The 23,937-nt window shown below is 53.0% G+C and overlaps 12 protein-coding genes across 12 annotated transcripts; 8 read left to right on the plus strand and 4 right to left on the minus strand.

Annotated features, from left to right (window-relative positions):
* Window positions 1-70: 70 nt before the first annotated feature.
* SAICODRAFT_29855 (putative S-adenosylmethionine-dependent methyltransferase) lies at window positions 71-604 on the plus strand. The gene is made up of 4 exons (XM_019167514.1): window positions 71-116; window positions 169-278; window positions 328-409; window positions 464-604. The coding sequence occupies exons 1-4, from the start codon at window positions 114-116 to the stop codon at window positions 482-484; spliced, it is 216 nt and encodes a 71-aa protein (XP_019025004.1). The 5' UTR covers window positions 71-113; the 3' UTR covers window positions 485-604.
* Window positions 501-824, plus strand: SAICODRAFT_29856 (uncharacterized protein). Its single transcript, XM_019167515.1, has one exon. It carries the CDS (start codon window positions 593-595, stop codon window positions 779-781), a length of 189 nt encoding a protein of 62 aa, XP_019025005.1. The 5' UTR covers window positions 501-592; the 3' UTR covers window positions 782-824.
* A 1,719-nt stretch (window positions 825-2,543) lies between these two features.
* On the minus strand, window positions 2,544-2,901 carry SAICODRAFT_29857 (uncharacterized protein). The gene has a single exon (XM_019167516.1). The coding sequence runs from the start codon at window positions 2,879-2,881 to the stop codon at window positions 2,549-2,551; it is 333 nt and encodes a 110-aa protein (XP_019025006.1). The 5' UTR covers window positions 2,882-2,901; the 3' UTR covers window positions 2,544-2,548.
* Window positions 2,902-4,409: 1,508 nt separating this feature from the next.
* SAICODRAFT_70590 (uncharacterized protein) lies at window positions 4,410-7,034 on the plus strand. The gene has a single exon (XM_019170591.1). The coding sequence runs from the start codon at window positions 4,549-4,551 to the stop codon at window positions 6,865-6,867; it is 2,319 nt and encodes a 772-aa protein (XP_019025007.1). The 5' UTR covers window positions 4,410-4,548; the 3' UTR covers window positions 6,868-7,034.
* A 298-nt stretch (window positions 7,035-7,332) lies between these two features.
* Window positions 7,333-9,555, plus strand: SAICODRAFT_24670 (uncharacterized protein; the record flags this gene model as incomplete). Its single annotated transcript, XM_019166794.1, has 3 exons — window positions 7,333-7,338; window positions 7,418-9,313; window positions 9,364-9,555. The coding sequence occupies 3 exons, from the start codon at window positions 7,333-7,335 to the stop codon at window positions 9,553-9,555; spliced, it is 2,094 nt and encodes a 697-aa protein (XP_019025008.1).
* A 12-nt stretch (window positions 9,556-9,567) lies between these two features.
* Window positions 9,568-11,910, minus strand: SAICODRAFT_65098 (mitochondrial Rho GTPase-like protein). Its single transcript, XM_019170121.1, has 7 exons — window positions 11,596-11,910; window positions 11,514-11,544; window positions 11,141-11,464; window positions 10,436-11,089; window positions 10,252-10,383; window positions 9,895-10,200; window positions 9,568-9,841 (listed from the first exon to the last, which is right to left on the minus strand). The coding sequence occupies exons 1-7, from the start codon at window positions 11,883-11,885 to the stop codon at window positions 9,674-9,676; spliced, it is 1,905 nt and encodes a 634-aa protein (XP_019025009.1). The 5' UTR covers window positions 11,886-11,910; the 3' UTR covers window positions 9,568-9,673.
* A 165-nt stretch (window positions 11,911-12,075) lies between these two features.
* SAICODRAFT_18461 (WD40 repeat-like protein) lies at window positions 12,076-14,036 on the plus strand. Its single transcript, XM_019165957.1, has 2 exons — window positions 12,076-13,256; window positions 13,310-14,036. The coding sequence occupies exons 1-2, from the start codon at window positions 12,089-12,091 to the stop codon at window positions 13,987-13,989; spliced, it is 1,848 nt and encodes a 615-aa protein (XP_019025010.1). The 5' UTR covers window positions 12,076-12,088; the 3' UTR covers window positions 13,990-14,036.
* A 357-nt stretch (window positions 14,037-14,393) lies between these two features.
* SAICODRAFT_6679 (uncharacterized protein) lies at window positions 14,394-16,221 on the plus strand (the record flags this gene model as incomplete). The annotated part of the gene is made up of 2 exons (XM_019170266.1): window positions 14,394-14,452; window positions 14,505-16,221. 2 exons carry the CDS (start codon window positions 14,394-14,396, stop codon window positions 16,219-16,221), a joined length of 1,776 nt encoding a protein of 591 aa, XP_019025011.1.
* Window positions 16,222-16,552: 331 nt separating this feature from the next.
* Window positions 16,553-18,067, plus strand: SAICODRAFT_34511 (metallopeptidase family M24; the record flags this gene model as incomplete). The annotated part of the gene is made up of 2 exons (XM_019168360.1): window positions 16,553-16,642; window positions 16,688-18,067. The coding sequence occupies 2 exons, from the start codon at window positions 16,553-16,555 to the stop codon at window positions 18,065-18,067; spliced, it is 1,470 nt and encodes a 489-aa protein (XP_019025012.1).
* A 61-nt stretch (window positions 18,068-18,128) lies between these two features.
* SAICODRAFT_34512 (uncharacterized protein) lies at window positions 18,129-18,848 on the minus strand (the record flags this gene model as incomplete). The annotated part of the gene is made up of 1 exon (XM_019168361.1): window positions 18,129-18,848. One exon carries the CDS (start codon window positions 18,846-18,848, stop codon window positions 18,129-18,131), a length of 720 nt encoding a protein of 239 aa, XP_019025013.1.
* Window positions 18,849-19,850: 1,002 nt separating this feature from the next.
* SAICODRAFT_6682 (APG12-domain-containing protein) lies at window positions 19,851-20,387 on the plus strand (the record flags this gene model as incomplete). The annotated part of the gene is made up of 4 exons (XM_019170270.1): window positions 19,851-19,971; window positions 20,028-20,164; window positions 20,216-20,278; window positions 20,328-20,387. 4 exons carry the CDS (start codon window positions 19,851-19,853, stop codon window positions 20,385-20,387), a joined length of 381 nt encoding a protein of 126 aa, XP_019025014.1.
* A 79-nt stretch (window positions 20,388-20,466) lies between these two features.
* Window positions 20,467-23,695, minus strand: SAICODRAFT_70597 (uncharacterized protein). Its single transcript, XM_019170592.1, has one exon. It carries the CDS (start codon window positions 23,623-23,625, stop codon window positions 20,530-20,532), a length of 3,096 nt encoding a protein of 1,031 aa, XP_019025015.1. The 5' UTR covers window positions 23,626-23,695; the 3' UTR covers window positions 20,467-20,529.
* Between the last annotated feature and the right edge of the window lie 242 nt (window positions 23,696-23,937).

The raw sequence follows: 23,937 nt of genomic DNA on the forward strand, positions 1-23,937 counted from the left end.
GGGCGGAACTTCAGGGGTGGTGAGACAACCTGGACGGCATGCAGGATACGCGATACGTCAGGAAACAGCAGCTCGTCCTATACGAACAAGAAACATCCAATTGATTCTCCATCATGGTTCGTCAATACGTTCACTGCAATTTACTGTCTCGCTAACCTTGGCATACAGTCCGCCCTCTTCAACTTCCAATCACTCCTCCTTGTCATTCTCCTCCTGATCTGTACCGCAACATACGCACATGCCCACGCCCCGGCAATCATGGATAGAAACAAGCATGGGTTCGTAAGCAGTAAACTTCCTTTAAGGAGGAAACTGACTTGCAAACAGGTTCATGGGGGTTTTCTGGAAGGCTGCGCGGATAGGTGAGAGGTTGAGTCCGTACGTGAGTTTGTGTTGCGCTGCTATGGCTGTGAGTGTGTCTCTTTTGAAAGGGTCCTTGACGATATCTGACAGGTTGGGTTAGGTTTCTCTCTTCTTCTCATGATCCACCATCCCAGTATTGTCTCTAGCGCTGGTCTCGGAGTTCTGGTGTTTTCTTTTTCTGGCATACCACAGACCACGGCCGCGGTCTAGGGATACAAATTCTGACTCTATGTCATCGCAATCCTTCCCGTTCTCTAGACTCAGTCAACTCAGAAGAGCGCGTGAGATATCACTTGCCGTAGCAGAACCCTTGGTCTACTCAATCCTATTGGTAGGCCTGATCATCATGATTCGCACGACAACGGCTACACGCATGAGAAACATCTCCTCATTATGCCAAAAAATATCGATATCTTAACCACTAGCTACAAATCAAAGGTAACACCATATATCTAACCAGAACCCAAGATTCCCAATTTGCTTTGCTTATGCAACGTACCTCACTCGCGTACCCAAATCCAACTCCGAACTTTTGCGAGCCTAGCTTTCCAACTTTCGTGACTCGTTCGTGATAAATCATACATGCAACATCCCACCCTGAGCCTGTACTTGCTGCTGCTCAACAGCCGGACTCAAACTCTCATGTCTCGACCCAAACCCGTGTCCGTGGTCGAGCATCCCATCTTGACTTACATTCACCCCATGGCCGACACCGGTACCGTGACCAGCGTCAAAACCATGCTGCGCCTGCGCACTTCCCGGCGGCTGTGGCGGCAGGATCTCATTCATCGACACCGGACTCTGAAAATGCCCAGTATCAACAAACTCTGAATAATTCGGACTCAATGGTCCCGCACTCGCGCTTCCCGGCCTACTACCCGGCTGATGATGCTGGTGTAGTTGCTGCAGGACATACCCCTGCTGGCCATGGGGTACACCATTCGCACCGTAAACATCCACCACCGGACTCGTCTGGTAATGCTCCACATGGGTTCCAGGAGAGGGCATTCCATGATACGGACTCAGATTCACCGGGCTGGGTACACCACCGTTTTCACTCCCCTGCATCACATACCCATGTCCAGCACCCAACCCAACACCATCCTGCTGCGCACCAAAGGAAGTACTGAAATGAATCACCTCCTCACCTTCCGTAATCTGCGTCAAGCCCTGTCCATGTCCATGTCCGCCATAATGTGTCGGCGTCGTATTCACGTTTGTGACAATCTGCTGATTCAGGTCCTGCATGAATTGATCCATCGGTAAGGCCTCGATGTCATTCGGTGTGGGGTGATTACACTGCGCACTCAATGACCCAGACGAGACATCAACATGGAATTCGGCACCCGACAAATCCAACTGCGGGACATTCTGTGAAGTCTGCTGCGGTCCTGGCCCAGGCACTGCGCCGACAAACGGCGACTGCGACGTAGGTGTACTCGACGCATGACTATGACTACCATGCGAATTCAGATGATACATCCCCGGTCTTGTCGTATTCTGTTGTTGTGATACGTCATCCGTGGGCGTAACACATACTGGTCCATTCGGTCCACAACACTCCCCACCGGTCGGAGTCCCATATAACAACGCAAGCTCCTCCGGCGTCAACTCTCTCTGTCCACCGGCGCCCATGTTTTGCGAGAATTCGTAGGCGCTGGGTGTCGGGGCGGTGTTGTCCATATTCGTAGGTGTCGCGTTTCCGGAACTACTACGGTGGTAGTGTTGTTGTGTTTGCGGACTGATACTCCGGCTCGATTGTTGTTGATACTGTACACCTCTCGGCTGTGGTGGTGCGCCCATGTTGAAGTACTGTACACCCTCCGCACTCACCATCGTATCCGGCACAGGCGCAAACGCCGGAGAATTCTGCGCACTCTGACTCTGCGCCAACGCGACCAAATTTGCATGACGCTGGATAGCTGCCTGAGCATCATCGTGCGCTTTCATGATCTCGTCGTAGTCTACCGTCACCCCGGTGTTGCTCATATGCTGCCGTGCGAGGTGTTGCTGATTTTGCAAGACTTGACTTCGTAGTGGTTTTTGCATGGGTGAGGTGACGGGGTTCATCGCGGGCGAAGGACCGGGGTTTAGTGCAGGTTTCTGGTAGGGAGTGGTTCGTACATTCTTCAAGTTCGTCGAGCCGGTTTTCAGTGAACTTCGTCTTCGACTGCCCTTTAGGGGATCAGAACCGCTCAGCGGATCGAGTGGTGGTGGGAAGGCCGGTGGACCGAGTTCGAAGGAATCCATCCCGAGGCCATCCAATCCCGCTACCATCGGACTCTCCAGCGCGATACTGGCCCCACTGGGCGGCATCCACGGTGACTGCCCATACGCCGTAACTGCCGGACTCGCCAAGACCGACCCAGACGGCCCAATCCACGGTGACGGATACGCAACCGGCGACGACAAGACCGCAGCACTGGGCCACAACGTCGGCGCAAATGCGGGCGAGGGCGCAGTGGACGAAGTAGCAGAGTACAACTGCGGCATAACCTGCGGTGTCGAACTCGCGCATATACACGGCGCATTCCCACAATAGTCACACGTCTGATTCAACAATCCATTCACGCCCTCTTTCGGTCCCTGTGCGCCACCCAATCCCGCCGTAAGGTCTTTTGCGCCGTTCGTTAGGTGTATCACGTCTGGCGCATTTTGCCGGCCTTGACATTCGCAGCGGGAGTGTTTCGCTTTTGATTTTCGGAGTTCGCGACAATGTGGGCACTGGCTGACTGGTCGGCCTTTTTTGCGGATCTCGGTCAGGGGACGTTCGGTATGTGCGCAGGCTGATGATCGATGACCGCGGATACAACTTTCGCAAGCTGCGACGAAGGGTGAGCAGATGGATCGGGGTGGCTCGTCGAGGAAACACACGTACCGTACTTCACGCCATTGATCATGACCATGGCCGGGTCCTGTTGCAGCGGCTGGACGAGGGGGGGGGGGCTCGTCTGCAGATGGAGTAGAGGACCGACGCTGTGGGGTTTGGGTTGTGTGTTGGAGGACGATTTGTATGAGGCATTTTTGCCCTGAACCTCAAGCACGTGCCTGCATCGCTCTGCGTGGACGGCACAGTGGAACGGGATGAACCAGGCACCAGGCACAAGCGCAGTTCTACCTCTCAAGTCAATCGCCACGAGCATTACAGCTCCCGTCATCCTCGAGGTGGTGGAACGTCTTGGTCCAGCCTAAGAGGGTGTAAGCCTGTTGACAAAGTTCATGAGGTTTATTAGGCGTTGGAAAATTCCTGGTCAAAGCACCGACGGCGGTTAGGTGCGCCATGGAGGTTGCTGGAGCCGGAAGAGAAGCAGGACAGGGTGTCCCGTTGTGATAGTGTAGGCTTGTTGAACTTAACGAAGGCTGGGGTCTTTGGTGGATTTGTCAAGCCGACGTCTGCATTTGGTATGGTCATGACTTCTGCCCAGCAGGTAATATGGTGAGAGCTGAGCCGTTGATGAGCGCGGGTGAAGGGATTGATGTAGATTGGGCCACCTTCATGCTCGGTGCAGATCCACTGATCTCAAAGGGGTTCGAAATTTCACAAAACCGACTGTTTGAATTGATTGTTCTCTTTTGCCTTCTCAATAACCTTCAGCATACTACCATTCAGGATTCTTCTTAGTCCCGACTAATACACCCTCAACGGGGACAAGTACGGTTCGGTAGTTGAAGACAAGACCCGGCCGACCGCGGGGAGGAAATGACTGATCTTCGAGAACGCGCGCTCTCGAGGGCCGACTTCTCAATGGCAACCCGGACGTCGACCTCGGTGGCCCTGGAGAGATCAAAGAATGCAAAAGCACGTACAAGACACGAGCAGACAATTAGTTGTACTTCACCAATACTACTGTTCTAGCCTACTCACCCTCAGTCTCCAGATCGGCTCCCCACATCCCCGGACAACACCCCGGACCCCGACTTAAGGCGCGGCGCGGAGAAGTGGGGTCCGCGGGTTGGGCGAGGGCTTATTGGCTGTTTTTCTGCGCCGAACCCGCACGCCGCACCAACGGAGAGGAAATGAATCCTCGGAACTCTCTTGGGGGGAGATTCCCGGCCCCTCCTTTCACCGTAAATCCGATTGTAACCGAGCAGGAGTATACATCCTAGCCATTACTCTACTTTGACATCAACGTCGCCCGGTTCGTCGTACTTTAGATCGTGGATCATCAACGATAACACTTAAGGATGAGCGACAGCATGACGATGGAGAATCGTCCACCTCATATCCTACCCCCCTTGGGATCCGGTCCCAGTCCGTCTCCGGCGGGAGCTCCTTCTGTGGATCCGACCACAAATCACTTCTCGTTCGGATCGATAAGGTCTTTACACTCCCTTCCACCACCAGTCCCTCACGCCTCGGCATCGCCTGTTCCGCACTCCAGCGTACCAGTCGTCACGCCCAATATTGCTCCCGCACCACGATTCAATTCGAGTTCACCGCCGGCGAATCAACATCAACATCAACATCAACAGCAACAGCAACAGCCACCGATGTTGCCCAGTTTTAGCTATCAATCACCACTATCCCAATCCTCCCTCGAATCCCGACACCGCTCCCATTCAAATCCACACCAACAGGGTCCCGGAGGACCAATTTATCCTCCCCGTCAATCACCTCCTCGTGCACCCGGAACCTCCGACACGCCCGAAGGCCCCAAAAAGCGACACAAGATTTCCCGCGCCTGCGATGAGTGCCGTCGCAAGAAGATCAGGTGCGATGCCTCAACCGAAAACACCCATGCGGACTGCACCTCCTGCCGCCGTTCCGGGATAAAGTGCTCTTTTTCCCGGGTTCCCATGAAACGTGGGCCCTCGAAGGGGTACATCAAGGAACTCGAAGACAGACTCGGTGCGCTCGAGCACTACAAGGGTTCTGATACGCCGGGCCTGTCGGGGGGACCGAATGGATCGGGGAATATAAGTAGGAGTGTGAGTCCGCCGCAAGGGGCTGTGTTACAAGGGGCGCCTGTGAGGAAACGGCCGCTGAGTGCAGATCATATCGATTTTCAACCATCGTCAGGGTCGGTTCAGGTGGAGAGTGGGAGTAATTATTCCACGCCGCCGGTTGTGTCGTATGACCGCACCCTACCGCCGATTGAGTCGCTCCGTAATGCTGCGGCTGGTGGACAGCGCGAGACGCTCGAGTTCCGGAATGGATACCAGCCCTTTGGAGCTACGCTCAAGCCAGCTGACCCTAAGCTGGGGACGTCGCAGATTAGGTTGCCGTACCCCGAGCCTGGGACGCCTCATGACAACTTCTGGGATGAAGCGGCAATCGATAAGTACTACACCAACATCCATCACTGCTTTCCCCTCCTCCCGCACTCGAAGCAGAGATTGAGGTTGAGACTAGCAAGTGCCCCCGCTTCCGCCCGTGAAGCATTGTTATACGCGATTTACGCACTCGTACGTCCCACGCCCACAGACTCAAACATGTCTCCCAAATCTGGTCACGGGCAGGGGGATACACTCAGTTGTCGCGCGACGAATTTGTTGAGTTTAAGTGCGTATGATCGCTCAATATCTGGGAACTTGGAAGGGCAGGTCCTGCTTTTGGCGGCGCTGGTTTTAATGGCGATTGAGGCTGATCATCGGGGTCCGCCTGGGATGTTGGGCGGCGGGAAGGGATTTCCGGTTGGTGTGTGGCTTGGGAGTGCGGTGGGTATGGCGTATCAGCTTAAGCTTCATTTAAGTCGGAAAAGCACTCCGGCGGATGTTAGCTGTGATATCGATGGGGACGAGCGGCTTGCGAGGAGGGCATGGTGGGTTATCGTGGTGTTGGATAGGTGGCATGCTGTCTCGACTTGTTCCCCGCCATTTATTCCGGATGCGAATGTCAACTTGAGTGCGGAGGATCATTTGTTGCTTGGGATGATTCCGTACCATCTAACACGGGTTTCCTGCATCCTTGGTCATTTGGCGGACGCGTTCTCGAGTCCGGATGAGAGCATCTCGTCGAGTTCTAACCCGTACATCTCGAAGATCTTGCGCGGTGAGCTGGAAAGGTTCAGGGAGAGTGTGGAGGTGGTTTGGGGCCAGAGTAACTTGTTGCACATCGCGTACTGGCACGTCAAGTTGCTTGCGTTGTTGCACACAAGCACTTCGGAACCGCATACCCTTCTCGGCCCGGCTTTGAGAATCGCAAGCATTTTGCAAAGCCCGAGTACACCGGTGACCCCTCTCAACCATCATTTTGCGGCTCTTTCCGGATCAGTGTTACTTCGCCTTGCGAATATCCCTGAGACTCGGGATGACTCTCTTCGTGGTCTCTTTGGTTTGAGGGAGGCCATTGAGAGGAGACGTGGGTTGATCGGACGTGAAGGTATGAGCGGATGGGATGCAGCAATCAGGGATCTCGTTACCAAGGTCAGCCTACGCGGAAGCCTGGGTCAGTTGGCTGATGTCGCCATTGGTGATGCGAAGGGGTTGGAGTTGAGTACGAGTGGAAATGCCGGATTGGATGCCACGTTAAGGAAGCACGGTTACTTGTCGTTGGCTGGGTAAGGTTACACGAAGTGAGCAAGGATTGTATGATATCGATATGGGGCATGGATGGAGGTGCAAGGGGGACACCCGAGAGGGAAAAGGGGATGGTGTTTTTGCTTTTTCTTTCAGTCATAGCTAGTCGTCTGCAATCACCCAAGTAGGTAGAATATCGCAGTGATACCCGTATTTGTCACTCATTTCACGTCCCGGCCGCGGCATTGCTTCGGCGTCAAACTCCCCAGCTTGTACGGCATGCGCGTGGTGTCCTTCCTCATGCGTGGGGGGCGCCGGTGCTCGACGTCGACCAGGGGACATGAAAGCGTCGTACGTGAAACGCAACGGCAAGCACCGGATCATCGATATACGCCAAGCAGTATTGTCTGAAGTAGTTGGAAGGGCTCTGTATTATTAGTCGGGATCCGTTACATGCTTGGCGAGATAGGAGTGCGATAGTCGTTACAGGGTCCAGCATTCATTGCCGTCATGGAGGTACGCTGCCTCCTGAGTGCTCGTCACGATCAATTCGACCAATTTTAGGTTGGAAGCTGACTTGAATTTCTCGCTCTAGCATACGCATTCACGCGGTGCGTCCGTTGGCTCACTCCTCGATTATTACTCGGAGATGGACGAGGGTTCGCTAAAGTCACCTACCTCGATCAAATCACCGACTTCGCCGCATAGCCCAACAATACACATTTCATACGCAGACGCAGGAATCGAGATCGCCGAGCCTTATCCTCTCGATGGTGTGGACGACGAAGCTTCGCCGGCAGATCTGGAGAAAGAGCTGTCTCACATCAAGTCGTTGCGCCGAGTATCCATTGAATACGCCGGGAACGACCCGGACCTACCACCGCCGACGCATACAGTCGCAGAAACACCTGATAACGACGGCTTGTTCTGGGTTCCGGCAGGACTACACCCTGAGCTGGAACCACAACAATTCTCCACATTCGTGCAGTCGCGAATAGAGGGGTTCAATTCACATCCGGACGATCAACTCAACCTCAATACAGTGAATTTGCGGAGAAAGAAATCTAGATTATCAAGGGTTGTGAAGCTCGATGATGAGGAGGTGGGGCAATACTCAGATGCCGGGCCAGAGTTGTTCAGGAGGAAGTCGGCCAGAGTGGCGCCTTTGAAGTTGTCATATTTGGAAAGGCTGGACGAGTTGGCAAAGAACCCGTCGCCAGCATTGGAGCAAGCCGAGTTCGGGGTAGGCGATGCGTCAGATCAGGATCTACCCGTGCTCGGTACTCCTGCACAAATGATTAGGAGGTCGGCAAGGACAACTTATCGCAGAGGAAGGGGAGGTGCAGTACGGATCACGCCCAGAAGTGTGTCGGATCCGACCACAAGTCCTACCAAGGAGGAGTTCCCGACCCTGCAGTGGTCTACGGAGAAAGAGGTGGAGGATCCTGTGCTTGAGCATGCACCGCCCTCGCCGCAAGTTCAACAACAACCTGTCAGCTCACCTCCAGCTCCTCAAACGCCGTTCAGCCCGCCTCCTGAACCTGTCAGCCCAAGAATACCTCAAGAAGCTCCACGACCGCAGAACATGTCTGTCCGGCCACAGCGGCCAAGGCTTCAGCGGGAAAGTTCATCCTTACCGGACATTACTGCAGACATGAACTCGGTCGTTTCGACGCCCATGGTCAATGCTTTCCAGGGGCCTTATCCGACATCATCGGATGCGGCAATTACCCAGCTGGAGCATGATATGCAAAATGCTAACATTGCGGCGGAGGAAGATGAGGAGGAGTTTGCGGAGCGACCGAGGAAGAATTCGGGAAGTAAGAAGTCGGCATGGGGACGGTTATTCTCATCGGATGACAAGGTGATGAAAAAGGGAAAGAAGAACATGTCTCAGGAGAATATCGCCAGACAAATCGAGCGTGACGGTGTGGACGAGATTCTTGGACGGCCGAAGTCTGCATTACGATCGTCGGCCTCCAGTGAATCACTCAAGAGCCAAGGGTCTACCAAGGAGAAAGAGAAGGAATCAACCAATATCTTCTCTGCACTGTTCGGTTCAAAGAAGAAGAGCTCGCCGCGTCTCGCAGCAACCAGATCAACCTCACCAGCAGAGCTGTCCTCCTCGCGTCCATCTACAGGTAGTGGGTCGACCTACCACTCTTCTTGGAAGGACGGTCTCGGGTACACACGGTTCCCATTACCCGTCGAACGCGCCATCTACCGTTTATCACATATCAAATTGGCGAACCCGAAGCGGCCTTTGCGGGAACAGTGTCTTATATCGAACTTTATGTACGGCTACTTGCGGTTGATCAACAATCCAGGATTGCCGGCTTCGAGAAGACAAGCGACGTCACCTCGACCAGATCAGCAACAACAACAGCAACAACAGCAACAACAGCAGCAGCAGCAGCAGCAGCAGCAGCAGTGGAACGGAAGCGGTAATGGGCATGGATCAAGGTCTGCTAGCGAGCGTGTAGATGAACTGGTAAGCTGGTTGTCGGCAAACGTCACTGAACATTGCTAACAAACTTACAGATGGGTGCCCCCGTGTCCCCCGAACCAGCAAGACGAGAACCTCGATACGCACAAGCACTAGGAGGACCCCCACCACCAGAATCTAAATCCCGGTCAAGATCAAGCTCCCGAGACCGCGAGAAGCAATTAAAACGAGAAAGAGAGATGAGTGGCGACCGAAGCCGAGAACCAGCAGTCTGGTACACTGCATAAAAACCACCTTGCAATTGCACGGCGTTGGATTCAATTGGCGTTTTTCTTTTTTTATTTGTGTTCGTGTTTTGCAGTGAGGCCTTGCGCATGGTAGACAGATATAAATTATTTGAACCACTCATTTCTGAGTTTGTGTATGTCTGTAGTACCTATACCATATTCCTGTTCCCACGGAGACAGCAAGAGCCGTGAAAGCTGTCAAACCGATGACGAGGCGGAGGTTCGGCGAGGATTTCTCCTCTGCTTTTGGTCGATGAAGCTGAGGTGATTGCGCCGCCTCCGCAAGCTGCATGATTTCTTAGCCAAGTCCCAATTACGTAGCCTTGAAGAAATACACACCTGAACAAACAGATCCGATACCGACCCCCAATGAACACTGACGTGTATCGGCGCCGCCACGCCCAACTCCCTACAATACACATCCGGCTGCACCTCGTAATGCTGTGCAACCCTATCCAAATCACTCTTCGTCGCGGCATACACACACGGCAACGTCGATATCTTGGGATACTTTTCGCGTAGGGAGGCGAGGTACATAAAGGATTCGGAGTTGGAGGAGTCGTAGGCGAGGCACAGGACGTCGCAGGCGTTTATGTGTTTGTCAGAGTCGAGGAGGTCGATGTCGGCGGGGAGGAGTTCTTTGAGCTGGGAGTGGAGGGTTAGCTTGGAAGGCATGTGGTTCCTCACTGTACTGACAATCATGTATCGCTGCTTTCCCTGAATCTCGACAGCGTTGCACACCTCCGTCGATGAGGTCGTAATATTCGTCGAGGACACCACATAATCATTCCCCAACGGCTTATTCAAAAACGCATTCAAAATGGCAGACTGTATACTGTACATTAGTAACTTCTTCCAATCACCAAAACTTTCAACATACCTTTCCAGCTCCCGGCTCTCCAACGACATACACACAAAACACATTCCGATCCGCCTTCTTATTCACCCTTCCTCCATGCTTCCTCGGTTTCGTGACCTTTAGCGCGTCAGTCGTTCCTCCCCTCCCTCCCTCAAAACCCAAATACGCCAGGTATCGTAGTGTCTCCGTGTGATCCATGAGCGTCGTAGCGGACCATTGTGCGAGCCAGCCTTGTAGGGTGACGTTACCTGCCTCATTACGCACAGTTGTGTAGGGAAAAGAACGCCAGGATGGTGGGATCGAGGGTGTATGCGCGAAAAGGAAGGCGAGTTCGGCAGGGTTTAGGGCGCCGTCGTTGTCTTTGTCGAATCTCGCAAACAAGTCCACGAAGAACCGGTATCCAGCGGGCGACAGCTCGACGGAGGCGAAAGCTGGTACATCCAATTTAGGGTGCAGAAACTTGTCTTTGAGCGAGAGTGAATCTGTGTATTCGAATTTTCGGAGAATAGTCCATGTTGTCTCGTGTCGGCCTTTCTCGGCAAAGATCTTGTTGAGGAGGATGAAGCCGTATTCCGTGATACCTCCGTCTTTGATGGCGTCAGTGGATGCCTTGGCTATGGTATCTTTAATGTCTTGGAGTTCGGCTGGTGGAAGAGATTTGTCGAAGCATTTGCGCTGACAAGAACTTCAGCATACACTCAGGAAAATTAAGCTCCGTCGACAAACCTGCAGCTCATTCATCTCATCATCATTCAACCTCCCATCCTGATCCGTGTCACTCAAAAAGAACACCCTCTGCAACGCCGCAACAGCTGCCGTCTTCAACTGCTGCTCCTTGAAATCAAACAGCGGACTTATCGGATGCGTCACACTCCTCTGACATAAGTAAAAGACCTCATTGACATTCACCAAGGATTTTGCGGAGCACCGGATACATGATTCGACTTCTTTGAACTCTTGCATGATCGGGATCATTTCGTCTTCGAGGGCTTGGTTGGCTTCGGGTTCTTCATTGAGGTCGGATTTGTTGGCGCAGAGGACGACGGGGAGCTGTGACCTGAGTTAGCAAGAATACCTGTTGGTGGGCGACACAACTCACGTTAACGCCGAGCGATCGAAACAATGGTAGCCTGTGTACGAGAGGTCAGTGATGAATGCGTCGAAGGACGATGCATACATGCCAGAATAGGGCGACTCGCTCACACGAGTAGTCGTCGGAGTAGACTAGACAAATGACATTCGCCCGTCTGATGTCTCGACACAATGCATCTCTATCATTTGGAGCCGACGATGTGTCAATGATCTGTGTAGTCACACTCTCGGGCGTACTGATATCCGGCGGGATAGTGATAACAGGAATTGTCTTTTGAATATTCGGCACAAAGGTCTCCTTCACCAATGCCGTGATAAGAGAGGACTTGCCGACACCTTCATCGCCGCAGACGACAACGGTGACCTGCTTGATGTCCATTGAACTCGAATAGGTGAATGTAACGTGGACAGGCGGATAGATGGTCCGTACGTTCTTTTCCCGGTTTGGGCATGGTGCTGCGATGCAAGGTTGCGCAGGGAGAATCCCCATACCGGTAAGTACTCCGCCGCGCTCCGCAATTGCCGACCAAATTACCCGTGGACCCTGCTGAACCTCCAAAACACCAGATCAACACCTCCAGCATGTTTGTGCTGCCTCCTCCATCGAACTACTCCACTCAGTATGCCCAGCAACTGAAGCAACGGGAAGAGCACTTTGCCCGTTTAGCACAAGCTGAGGCGGCTCCCAATACTATCACTTGCCCGACAGGCGAGGAGGATGCCTCGTTCGTCGCGGCGGAAGGACAGTACACGCTGCGTGATGAGGTAACACTTGCTATGCCGCCTCCGTTCGCGACGGAGGGGTTGCCGAACGCACTAAGTACGATCCCGGCGCCAAGAACGAATGGTGTTAGGTTGTCGTTCGTACCGTTGAAGCATAGGGATGTGCCGGTGGATGCGTATAGCAGTTCGCCGAAGTTGGCAAAACGGAATTCAAACCTTTTGGGGTTGGCGTCGCCGAAGACGGAGGAGCCTTCTCCGAGTCATTTAAACAGATCACTGTCGTCGCTTGACACAGAGTCGGTGGAAGATGATGTGGCGGACGACGATCAGTCGACTCCCCAAAGCTATACGGGCGTCGGCGATGACTCATCGAATTCCTTCGTCTCTATGTTCGGTACACCCGCCCAACGCGCCTGCGGCAAACAAAAGAAACCCAAGAACAGCATCGCAAAAACCACATCCTCCTTCGTCTCCCGGTTCATGGCACACACCAACCTCCTAAACCTCCTCGCAACACGACCAAACGACCAAACACTCCTCTTCGCCAGTGCATGCAGATCCTTCTCCTGGCTTGATTACTCGAGTCAGAATCGGCATGAAGCGCTTACGAGGATTCTGTTCGCGCGGTCATATCCGCTGTGTCAGGATATCAACATGCTCACCCGGGACTCCGACCATCTCGACGTCATCGTTGGATTTTCGTCGTCGGACTTGATCTGGCTTGACCCAATGACGAACAAATACGTTCGCTTGAACAAACAAGGCACTATCAACCCCTCAGCCGTCCTCGAGGTCAAGTGGATCCCGGGGTCTGAGAATCTTTTTATGGCGGCACATGCGGATGGAAGCGTGGTGGTATACGACAAGGAGAAGGATGATTCGACGTTCAACACGAGTCCTAATGCGAGCGTGGTGATGGAGGAAGGGGGTGAAGCTATTGGGTTCTCTGTACTGCGGAGCATGAACGGCAAAGCTGTAAAAAACAACCCCGTAGCATATTGGAAGGTTGCGAAGCAAGCTATCACAGGTATGATGGTGCGATATTAGTCCTCAAGTGATGGCACGCTGACATTCTTACAGCATTTGCATTCTCCCCCGACTGTCAACACATCGCCATCACCTCCGACGACGGCACCCTCAAAATCATCGACTTCCATGCCGAACGCGTCCTAGCCGTCTTCCAATCCTACTACGGCGGTTTACTCTGCGTCACTTGGTCCCCCGATGGCCGGTACATTCTCACGGGTGGTCAAGACGACTTGATCACCATCTGGTCCTTCCACGACCGGAAAATCGTGGCGAGGTGTTCTGGGCATAATAGCTTTATCAAGGCTGTTTCTTTCGATCCGTGGAGGTGCGATGATAGGGGATATAGGTTTGCGAGTGTGGGTGATGATTGTCGAATGTTGTTTTGGGATTTTAGCGTCGGTGCTCTTCATCGACCAAAACCGACAACGGGTCTGCAGCGAGCCGCATCAGTCAGTTCACGCTCAGTACAGAACCTACAAGCCCGAACACCTGAAAACGGTGATAGGAGCGGCGCTCTGTCTCCCTCCTCGATGGCACCGGTGGATCAAGTCGTCCACCCCCTCGCGCCGCGGAGTACGGTCGCGGTCTTGAGTCCGGTGTTGGCGAAGAAAGTTGATACGGATCCCTTGAGTTCGATTACGTTTAGGGAGGATAGTATTGTTACGGCGTGTACGCATGGACATGTCAGGACTTGGATGAGGCCTGGATGGGAGAAGAAGGCAAATATGTGAAGACGTATTGGATGATCTACAAATGATCTACAATTGAGAGATGACAGTTGCAGTTGGATCTGCACATCTTTATTTTGGTTGGGGAAGGCGGCCAGATCAGGCGTTATAACTCCGGAATATATTTTTTCCTTACTCGTGCCTAACTTAACTTTAACGCAGCAAGTCCTCTCGGCGGTGCCGCCACCTCGTTTAGCGCCCAACCCGAAGCTGTCCCGAGGTCGGCAGGGGCACGACAAATAAAGTTCAACCACCAAAACGTTGCTGTAATATAATCAGCTTGACAGGATATCACTCTCGTTGTCTTACCGATCGACACGCCGTTGCTTGTCAACTACCGCCCTATACCATACAACCTCCTGTGATCCGAGTCTGCGTTTGAGGGCGACAAGCACAAGTACGACGGGATGCAGAGTCTTCTGAGAGCTCACAGTCATAGTCATATCGCGTCGTTGTTTGACATTCGGTATGATCCGTTCTCTCGCTCTTCTATTCCCAGTGCTAATGGATTGCCACAGTATCGACTCAACCGAACGCGATGTCATTGTCTTCAGAGGTCCACCAGGCGAGAGCGCCGGCGTACTCCTCAAAGGAACCGTCGTCCTATCTCTACTGGAAACAACCTCGATCCGGTCTATCACGCTGAAGTTCTATGGACGTGCGAGGGTTATGTGGAATGAGACGTATATCACATCCAGCCGTGCCCAGAGTACACGAGTACAGAAGCAGGAAAACACGGTGTATGAGCATGAGTGGTCTTTCTTGCCCTTTGGGAAGCACAGTCATACGATTGGAAAGGGAAATTACGAGTATCCGTTTGAGGTTGTCTTGCCCGGAGATCTTCCCGAGTCGATTGAGGGTATGGAGGGCGGACACATCATCTACAAGATGAAGGCAGTGGTGGAGAGAGGAGGGTTCACGGCGGCCAACTTGGTCAAGAAGAAGCACATTCGCGTTATCAGAACGTTGTCGCCTGCTGCATTGGAGTTGTCGCAGACGATGCTCGTGGAGAACACCTGGCCCAACAAGATCGACTACTCTATCAGTATACCTTCAAAGGCGGTGGTAATCGGTTCCGTCATCCCTATCAACATCACTTTGGTACCCCTGATTAAGGGTCTTAATATTGGGAAGATTTCCGTTACTCTGAAGGAGTATTATACGTTGAACGCAGCGCACGGTCTTCACGGCCTGCCGGCCAGCAAGTCGGATGTCAGGACAGTGCAGTCGATGCGCATTGACGAACTGCCGACCGGCCAAGATCAATGGGAAGTTAACGAGGCCATGATCCTTCCCAAATCACTTTCTCAATGTACGCAAGATTGCGATTCGGACTACATCAAGGTCCGACACAAGCTCAAGTTCACAGTTTCTCTCAACAACCCCGACGGGCATGTTTCGGAATTGCGTGCAGCTTTGCCAGTAATGCTAATGATTTCACCCCGCACCCATGAGGACGGCACGATTCCTGACGAAGCTTCCGGCAGTTACACTGACAGCAACGGATTCACCCATGACGAGAACGCACTGCCGAGCTACGACCTGCACATGTACGACCGTCTGTGGGATGGCATCTCGTACACCGGTGTCAATACGCCAATGACGAGTGGTTTCGCTACGCCCGCAAACCGCAGTAGACGAAGCTCCATAGACCTCAACGACGCCAGCGGGTCTGGCTTTGGTCCTGGAAATTCGGCGTCGCAGCAGATGCAGCTCATGGCTGGTTTGACTGCCCTTGCTGAGCGACAAGCTCGTGGTATCTCGCCCCGCCCAATCAACGTGCATGATGCGCCATCGCATTACTCGGTCCCTGCGACACCATTGCACCCGCCAGAGGGAATGGAGGGTTCGCAGGGCCCGCATGACCACTCGGCGCCGCCAGGAGACTACTTCTCCCCTCGTATTGGATCATCGGCGGCGATCTCTGACGGGGCACGGACTCCGGCAGTGGATATGCCTGAGCAGAGTTTGGAGGATTTGAGCAAGGTCCCGTCCTACGATTCTGCGCTCAGGGTGAACACCCTGACGTTGGAGCCTTCTACAGCGGATTTGCCTACATATGAGGACAGCAGTCGACCACCATCGAGAACCGGGTCCCAGGCGGAGATCACTCCTGCGGTCACGCCACCGAGAGGATTGCAGAGGCCCCCACCTACGCACACGAGATCGCACATTTCGAGGACGTCGAGTAGTTTGGCGTTGAGGATGCTTCATGGAAAGAGGAGAGAGCACTAAAACTGGGGAAAGCGGTTAGAGGAGTTGAGATTTGCAAAAAGCAAAGGGGAGGCGGCGGAAGAGATTTATGGATTCGTTTTCGCACATTCTTTCTTGGCATGAGTTCATGAGTTCGGTCGTTCTTTTGAGATACAGCACAGTCAGAGGTGCTTGGAATTAGACAGTAAAACAAACCATATTATACCTACCTCCTCCTTGTCTACCTTGGACATGCCCATCCGCCGGCTCTCACGGCCGATGTCGCCATTTCGGGCATGCAGCTGCAGGTTGGGCGCCAGCCGAAACAGACCAGAATATCCACGTTACATCCCGACTGCAGAAACATACCGCAATGGCTACAGCACGGTCGCTCCCCCGGGTATGGCCGTCGTCTTTGCAGTTGGCTGCGATCACTCGACAGACCGTTGCCAGAACTCAGAGAGTACGTGAGCAACTGCAGCAGCGCGGGCTCGCGATATCTGTCAAGTCGAAGCCGTATGCTCGCACATTTGGTCAACCAACGGCGTACTCTCACCCTCACCTTGTCAAAGCCAATGAGCTCACACGGGGAATCACTCCTCAGGAATATGCGGCACGAAGAGCCGCTCTCGCTGACCGTATGGTTGAGGGATCAATCGCCATTTGCGTGGGGAACCACTTGCACTACATGTCCGGTTCCGCACACTACGACTTCCAACAAAACGCGAATTTTTTCTACTTGAGCGGATTTACTGAACCTGATGCTGTCTTGGTAATCGAGAAGGTCTCTGCGTTACAGCACCAGTTTCACCTCTTCGTTCCTCCAAAGGATGAATTCGCCGAATTGTGGAACGGAACTAGGACGGGAGTTGATGCCGCCTTGGAGGTCTTCGGAGCAGATGAGGCATGGAGTATCAACTCCCTTGTGCAGCATCTTACGCCTATGGTTGACCGTGCGACGGTCATCTATGGTGACTTTGCATCCCTCCAGAGACAACGTTCATCATTAGCAGGAGCTGGCTTCTTGCGCGGATCAACTAGCTCGCAGGCAGAGTCTTTGATCACGTCGATGCTGGATCCGGTCAAGCTCAAGCCGTTGAATACACACGTTCATAGTCTGCGATCGTTCAAATCCCCTGCCGAGATTGCTCTCATGCGCACGGCTGGCAAGATCAGTGGCCGCGGATTCAACAACACTATGCAGAAAAGGCTTATGTCAGAGCATGAAGTAGCTACTACGTTGGACTATGAGTTCAAAATGGGAGGTTGTGAGAAATCTGCATACGTTCCGGTCGTCGCAGGCGGAGAGCATGCATTAACGATTCACTACACGTCGAACAACGACATGTTGGAGTCAGGGGAGATGATTCTCGTTGACGCCGGAGGACAGTATGGAGGTTATGCTGCAGACATCACTCGGACATGGCCTGTAAACGGAAAATTCACGCCTGCGCAGCGGGATCTGTACCAGGCCGTGCTCAACGTGAACAAGTCATGTATCAAATTGGTTAGCGAAGCAGAGAACATGACAATGAATGATTTGTTGCGAAAGTGCTCATCACAGCTGGGCGAGCAGTTGAAAGCCTTGGGATTCAGTTTGGTAGAGGGAGACCTTGATCGCGTCTTGTTTCCTCACCACGTTTCCCACCAGCTTGGAATTCAAGTGCACGATAGCCCGTCAATACATTCGCGTGATGTCCTCAAGGCCGGGCAGGTCATCACCATCGAGCCTGCGATCTACGTGCCAAACAACGAACGATGGCCGAAACACTTCAGAGGAATGGGCATTCGAGTTGAGGATGATGTACTCGTTGGCAAGACCGATCCTGTGGTGCTCACAACGGAGGCAGCGAAGGAAGTCGTGGACATTGAAGAATTGATGAGGTAGAGAACAATCAATGCGTTGTCTAGGACACCAGACGATCTCTGGGAAGCGATAAACACACTCTTCACTTATCCACCTGTAGCTTAACCTTGCCATCTGTACCTACTACTGGCGTGATTCCTGTGCCCTCAAGAGCCTCACTTGGCATAACCTTAATAGCTTCCATTTCCGCCACCAGTGCTTGATTGTCTGTGTTTTCCTCCAACAAGTTTCTGACACAGAGTACCGCATGTTCTCGCAGATAGGGGTTGTCATCGTCAACATTGCACTGGCTAAGAACCAACTCAATTCCGTGAAGGCGGCGGACCTCGTCTTGCACGAACCGTGACTTGTAACACAGTGTACTGAGTAATCGCACTGTGTCACGTTTGACAAAAGCAAATGCTTTCATTGATTCAGGGGAAGAGGTAGATTCAGCTGTAGGGTCGAGTGGAGAAGAGGAGACACCACCTGAGGAATGCTTAATTGTTCGTCTTGGAACATAGGTGTTTGCAGCACCGAGCAACGCGATTGCTGTTTCGAGTAGCCCATTCTTCAGCAAAGCCTCTTTTGCGGACAGGTCAGAGCTAACGTGTGCCAGCGTCTGTAACAACAGAACAACAGCAGTCCAAATTGCTGTCGCATCTGTCACATCCAACTTCTCGTTCGAAGCTGCTGTTGAGTGGTCACTGTTCAAGGCCTTCATCAGGTATGATGATCTGATTGCAACTGCTTCAAAAATCTTGACCAGGGAAGTTGGTAACTTAGGTTGCTGACCCAAATCGATTTGTTGCGAATCCAGCATTGCATCCACGATCTTCAAGATGTTGAGCTGCGGATCTGACAAGACATAATGTTCGCTCTTTGCAAGGTCATAGAGCTGCTCAAATCCACCATTCCTAATGACTGACGCGATGATGTAGTATGTAAGCTCAAACGCTTTTGATTGAGATTCCTCAAATGCATCATCAGCAATCATAGACAGCTGGAGCAGAAGTGCTCTTCCTGACGATGTGTTGAGCAGTGTATCCCGTAATGATGCTCTCTCAGATACACAATTCCAAGTAAAGAAAAGTAAAGGCAGAATCGCTTGTCTCGAGGAGAACGCAAACAAAGAGTTCATGAACCATTCATCGGCATATCTAACCCAGTTCCTCCATACCCGTTCCTTCTGCCGTGCATTGCCCGCAATCGTGTTCGCAAGAACTTGCAGGGATGTTGTGATGAGACCTGAGGAAGCTGCATTATCCGCGTTTGCCAAACATGCCTGCAAGACATTCTCAATCATTTTCTCAAGGTTGGCATTGCAAGCATTGTCCTGGGATTGCTGGCCAGCAGCAAGCAAATTCCTTCCAAGTGTTAACAGATTCTTGATAGTCTCAGACAGTTCATCTTTTGATGTAGTAACAGTGGTGCTGGTAGTAGTACATTGTACAGCTGCGACAAGGTTGTTCCACACCATTGGTTCCTCCCCCAGCAGCTCTCTCAAACTCGCATTTGACTGTGTTTCAAGAACTAGTTGTTTCAGACTTTCAAGGGCCTCTGTTGATGAGCCGTGCTGGAGATTTCTGAGAAGAGCGACCGTAGTTTCCATCCACGCCGATATGAGTGGTCGCGTCTGCCAAGCACAGTAAGAAGGATGGAACAGGATTGTACCGCGTCACGGCGAATGCCTTCAAAGGAGATCACTGGTGCAAGTTGCGTCTTCGGGCCGCGGGTCTGCTCTGTCAAAAATAAGGTTTTGCTGCAATATGAAAGTCTACGCTACTAGCGTTGTTTTGCTCCGCAACGACACTGACCTCATACAATGGAGCGAATACCGGATGACCTCGAAAATCTCAATCTAGCATCGAGCATTATCATCTCGAACATACCCGAGGATGCTACAGCGGCACTCAATCGATACACCCAAGCAGATACGGCCAAAGGTGATAGCAGAGCAGGTTATGACCGAGAATCAAAGAGGTTACTGACGCCTGATCAGTCGCTATAAGGTTCAAAGCCGTCGGCCGAGCGCCAATACTGAAGCAACAAGTCTACAAGATCACCTCTGGTCAGAGATTCCAGACTGTCACCACCTTTCTGCGAAGGCAGCTGAAGCTGAGACCATCCGACACACTTGTACGTTACCCGTTTCATACCACGCCAGAACGGCTGACCAGATGGCTATAGTTCTTATATATCAATTCCACCTTTGCACCATCGCTGGACGAGGTCATCGGTAACCTATATCAGGTCAGTCGATCTTGACCATACTTGTTTGACTTGCTAATGTAGTTTACAGAGCTTCAAAGTGAACGACGAACTGGTAGTCAACTACTGCACGACCCAAGCTTTCGGATAATAACGAATTCTTTCCTTTGAATCTCACAATGCTGAGATCTATTCTAGCAATTATACCCAAAGAGATCTCATGCAAACCGCCCCATGTCCCTATCCATAATAACAAAAAACACCCAGCCCGAAAAACAACCAACGCCTTACGCTTAGTAAACCTCCAAAACGTAACGTCCCTCCTCCTTCATCTCCTCAACACCGTTCCTGGTAACAGCCTTAGACAAGACCTCGGTGATAGCCGGCACGGGCCATGTAGGACCACAGAGGTAGAAGGATCCGTTACCCTCAAGGAGAGCCTCCTTAACATCAACCAAGTTCTCCTCGAGCTTGTCCTGAATGTAGACCTTCTGGGGCTGGTCACGAGAGAAAGCACATCCGAGAATGGTGATGATACCAGCATCGAGGTAAGCCTCCCATTCCTCACCGAACAAGTACTCCTCACGACGATGACGGGAACCGAGGTAAAGGAAGACCTTTCCAATCTCGATACCCTGAGCCGCCTGCCAAGCACGATACTCGACGAAAGCACGGAAGGGAGCAAGACCCGTACCCAAACCAGCCATGATGATGGGCTGGGTGTCCTTGGGAGGAAGCTTCATGACGGAAGGCTTAACGGACACAACGAGCTCGTCGCCGATCTCGAGACGAGACAAGTAGCGAGTAGCCTGACCGTAACGGTCACGGCCAGTAGGATCACGCCAGTCAACTGCGACAACCAAGAGGTCGACCTGGTTGGGACGGACCTTCTGGGAAGAAGCGATGGAGTACTCACGACGCTTCAGGGGAGGCACGATCTGAGCCAACTGACCGAAAGCAGGGCGAGCAGACTTGAACTCGTGCAACAAGTCAACGTAGTGGATGGTGTCAACCTCAGCACGGCGCTTGAACTCAGTAGTACCCTCGGCAGAAGCAAGAGTAAGCAACTGCTTCCTCTCAGCCTCGTCGGTGGCGAACTCAGCGAGCTGCTCGTAGAACTTCTTACCAGGACGGCCGAACAAGTCAATGTTCTGCAACAAAGCCTGGAAGATGGTGCGGGTCTCGGTGTAGGCAGGGTCCTCACGGGAAGGAACGTTAACCAACTCAGAGGCGTCAAGACCGTAGAAGTCGATGAAGTCCTCAACCTCCTTCCTGTCGTTGTGAGCGTGAACACCCAAAGCCTCACCGATCTCGTAGGTCAAACCAGTACCGGTGGTGTCGAACTCGATGTGGAAGATGTTACGGTCGTAGTCAGCAGGAGTAAGACGCTTGTTGGACTTAACCTTGACGATGAAGTTGCGCTCAGGGAGGTCAGGGCGGATGGAAGCCTTGGTCTCGTAAGCCTCTTTGAACAAGAGACCCTTGGCAGCCTCGTGCCACTTGGAGGTCTCACCAACACGCTCCTCGATCTCCTTCTCAGTGTTAGCCTCGGTAGAGTTGGCGCGGATGGTGGTGGGGAGCTCCTGTGCAACCTCGGCCTCAGCCCAGGTAGCGGGGACCTCGACCTTGTTGAGACCCTTGGCAAGATTCTCAACGATCTTGGAGACAGCGGGAAGAATGGACTTGGCGTCCTCAGAGTTGAGGGCGGCAACCTTCTCAGCAGCACCAGCAAGGTCAAGCTCAGGGCGCGCAACCTTCAAGAAAGCAAGCTGAAGAGCAACAGCGTCGGTCTCAGCGGAAGCCTCAGACTTCTCACCGAGCTCGGCAACGTTGAGGACGTAAAGCTCAGCCTTCTTGGCGGCAACAGCACGACGGAAACCAGCAGGGAGCTTCTTCTCGTAGTCAGCATCCTTGATAGAGGTGCGCAACAGGACCTTAGCACCCTCCTTGGCAGCACCGAGAACATCATAGGAGTTCAAGATCTTAGCGTCCTGAACAACAACGACATCGGCGTTCTCGATCGCGAAAGGAGCCTCAACAACAGACTTGGTAGAGCGGATCTCAGTCTGGATGATACCAGCCTGGGACAAGTTGTCGAAGACGGCGTTGAAGGAGACGTTCTTGCCAGAGACCTCAGACAAAAGCTTAGCAACCTTGGCGGGAGCAGCAGCGGTGGCAGTGGCGTCAACATCCCAGTGGACGTACTGAACGGCCTCTTCGCCAGCGAAGAAGTCGAAGGAGGGGGCACCGAGGTAGTCGGCGATGTCACCAATGGTGAAGACCTTCTCGGTAGAGTACTTGATATCCTTAACGGAGGCGTTGACGGAGGAAGTGGCCAAAGCAGCAACAACGTCAGCGTAGAGAGCGGACTGTGTGTAAGCCTGGGCGACAGCGTCCTTGTCGGCAACCTGACCAAGGACGGAGACCTTCTTCACGGAAGCGGGGAGGGCCTCGAGGAAGTGCTTGTCGGAGAAGGGACGGTAGACACGGACGACGACAACACCGAGCTTCTGACCAGCCTTGGACAACTCGGCGGCGGCGCGGCGGGCAATGCGAGCCTCGGTGGAACCGAAGACAACCAAAACCTGCTCAGCCTCAGCGTGACCCTCGTACTCGAACAAACCGTAGTTGGTACCGAGCTCAGAGTTGAGGTTGTTCAAGATCTTAGAGATGCGCTCAGCGGCATCCACCTTCTTGCCGACAGCATCCTGGGCCTGGATGAGCTGGGTGTAGGTGCGCTTGACGGCAGCGGCGTCAAGAACATCAACAACCTGGCAAGACTCGCGCGCAAGGCGGACACCGTCGTAGACATGGATGGCGGGAGTGACGGAGGAGATCAACGAGGCAAAGAGAGCCATGTGCTGGATCTCGTGAGCGGAAGAAGAGGAGATCAAAGAGACACCGGTCTCCTGGGCGGCGTAGAGAGCGCTGGCGTAGTTGGCAACCAAGGCAGCGTTGGCGGCGGAGTAGTCGGATGCAGAGACGTGGGCAACGAAAGGTGTGGCAGCCGAGTAGAGGAGCGCAAGCTGGGTAAGAATGGGCTGCATGGTAGCGAGAGTCTGGGTGGACGCGATGACAGCGTGGGGAGCAGGGTACTTCTGCTTGAAGTCCTCAATGGAGAAGAAGTCACCGAGAACCATCGCACCAGCACCAGAGCGGGACTGCATCTTAGCGAGGACGGGGAGACGTCCATAGCCGTTCAAGACACCCTCCTTGTTCCATTGCGCGACAGCGGTGTCGAGGTCATCACCCTCAGAGCTGTAAGAGTAAATCTTGGAAGCAAGGGCATAGCCAACCTGCTGGACGAGCTGCTGAGCGGTCAAGTAAGTAGGACCGGACAGAGAGTCGTAGGCGGGGACACCCCAAGGAAAGGCAGCGGTGGTAGACATGTCTGGATTCACGCACAGCAAACCTCAATTGGGTCCCTTCTGGGGGGTATATAAAGAGAGGGTAAGTGGGGAGGCGATGTGGCGCGAAGTCACTTTTTTTAGAAGCGGCCCAGCTGCGACCGACTGAGCACGCAATTCGGATCGAGAATCCCCACACCGGCAACTTCATGAGAGCGAGATAGAGGGTGATCCGCCGAGGAATACAGTCCTATAACCTTCTAGATTACTTCTATCCAACAGATCGATCCATCCTCCCTACCTTTCCATGGGATCACGTTGGACGTGGGCTCAAGCACACCCCGAGCACTAAAG

The sequence above is a fragment of the Saitoella complicata genome, assembly GCF_001661265.1.
Source record: "Saitoella complicata NRRL Y-17804 unplaced genomic scaffold SAICOscaffold_8, whole genome shotgun sequence".
Classification (NCBI taxonomy): Eukaryota; Fungi; Ascomycota; class Saitoellomycetes; order Saitoellales; family Saitoellaceae; genus Saitoella; species Saitoella complicata.

What these genes read in the sequence shown, in the direction of transcription:
- SAICODRAFT_29855 (XM_019167514.1), top strand. An exon ending in ATGGATAGAAACAAGCATGG is followed by an intron (nt 279 to 327) that starts GTTCGTAAGCAG and finishes ACTTGCAAACAG; the next exon opens with GTTCATGGGGGTTTTCTGGA. An exon ending in TGTGTTGCGCTGCTATGGCT is followed by an intron (nt 410 to 463) that starts GTGAGTGTGTCT and finishes AGGTTGGGTTAG; the next exon opens with GTTTCTCTCTTCTTCTCATG.
- SAICODRAFT_29856 (XM_019167515.1), top strand. Translation starts at nt 593, where the DNA reads ATGTCATCGCAATCCTTCCCGTTCTCTAGACTCAGTCAACTCAGAAGA.
- SAICODRAFT_29857 (XM_019167516.1), bottom strand. Translation starts at nt 2,881, where the DNA reads ATGCGCGAGTTCGACACCGCAGGTTATGCCGCAGTTGTACTCTGCTAC.
- SAICODRAFT_70590 (XM_019170591.1), top strand. Translation starts at nt 4,549, where the DNA reads ATGAGCGACAGCATGACGATGGAGAATCGTCCACCTCATATCCTACCC.
- SAICODRAFT_65098 (XM_019170121.1), bottom strand. Translation starts at nt 11,885, where the DNA reads ATGGACATCAAGCAGGTCACCGTTGTCGTCTGCGGCGATGAAGGTGTC. An exon ending in ATGAGATGAATGAGCTGCAG is followed by an intron (nt 11,090 to 11,140) that starts GTTTGTCGACGG and finishes AGTTCTTGTCAG; the next exon opens with CGCAAATGCTTCGACAAATC. An exon ending in TATCGGATCTGTTTGTTCAG is followed by an intron (nt 9,842 to 9,894) that starts GTGTGTATTTCT and finishes GAAATCATGCAG; the next exon opens with CTTGCGGAGGCGGCGCAATC.
- SAICODRAFT_18461 (XM_019165957.1), top strand. Translation starts at nt 12,089, where the DNA reads ATGTTTGTGCTGCCTCCTCCATCGAACTACTCCACTCAGTATGCCCAG. An exon ending in TGCGAAGCAAGCTATCACAG is followed by an intron (nt 13,257 to 13,309) that starts GTATGATGGTGC and finishes ACATTCTTACAG; the next exon opens with CATTTGCATTCTCCCCCGAC.
- SAICODRAFT_70597 (XM_019170592.1), bottom strand. Translation starts at nt 23,625, where the DNA reads ATGTCTACCACCGCTGCCTTTCCTTGGGGTGTCCCCGCCTACGACTCT.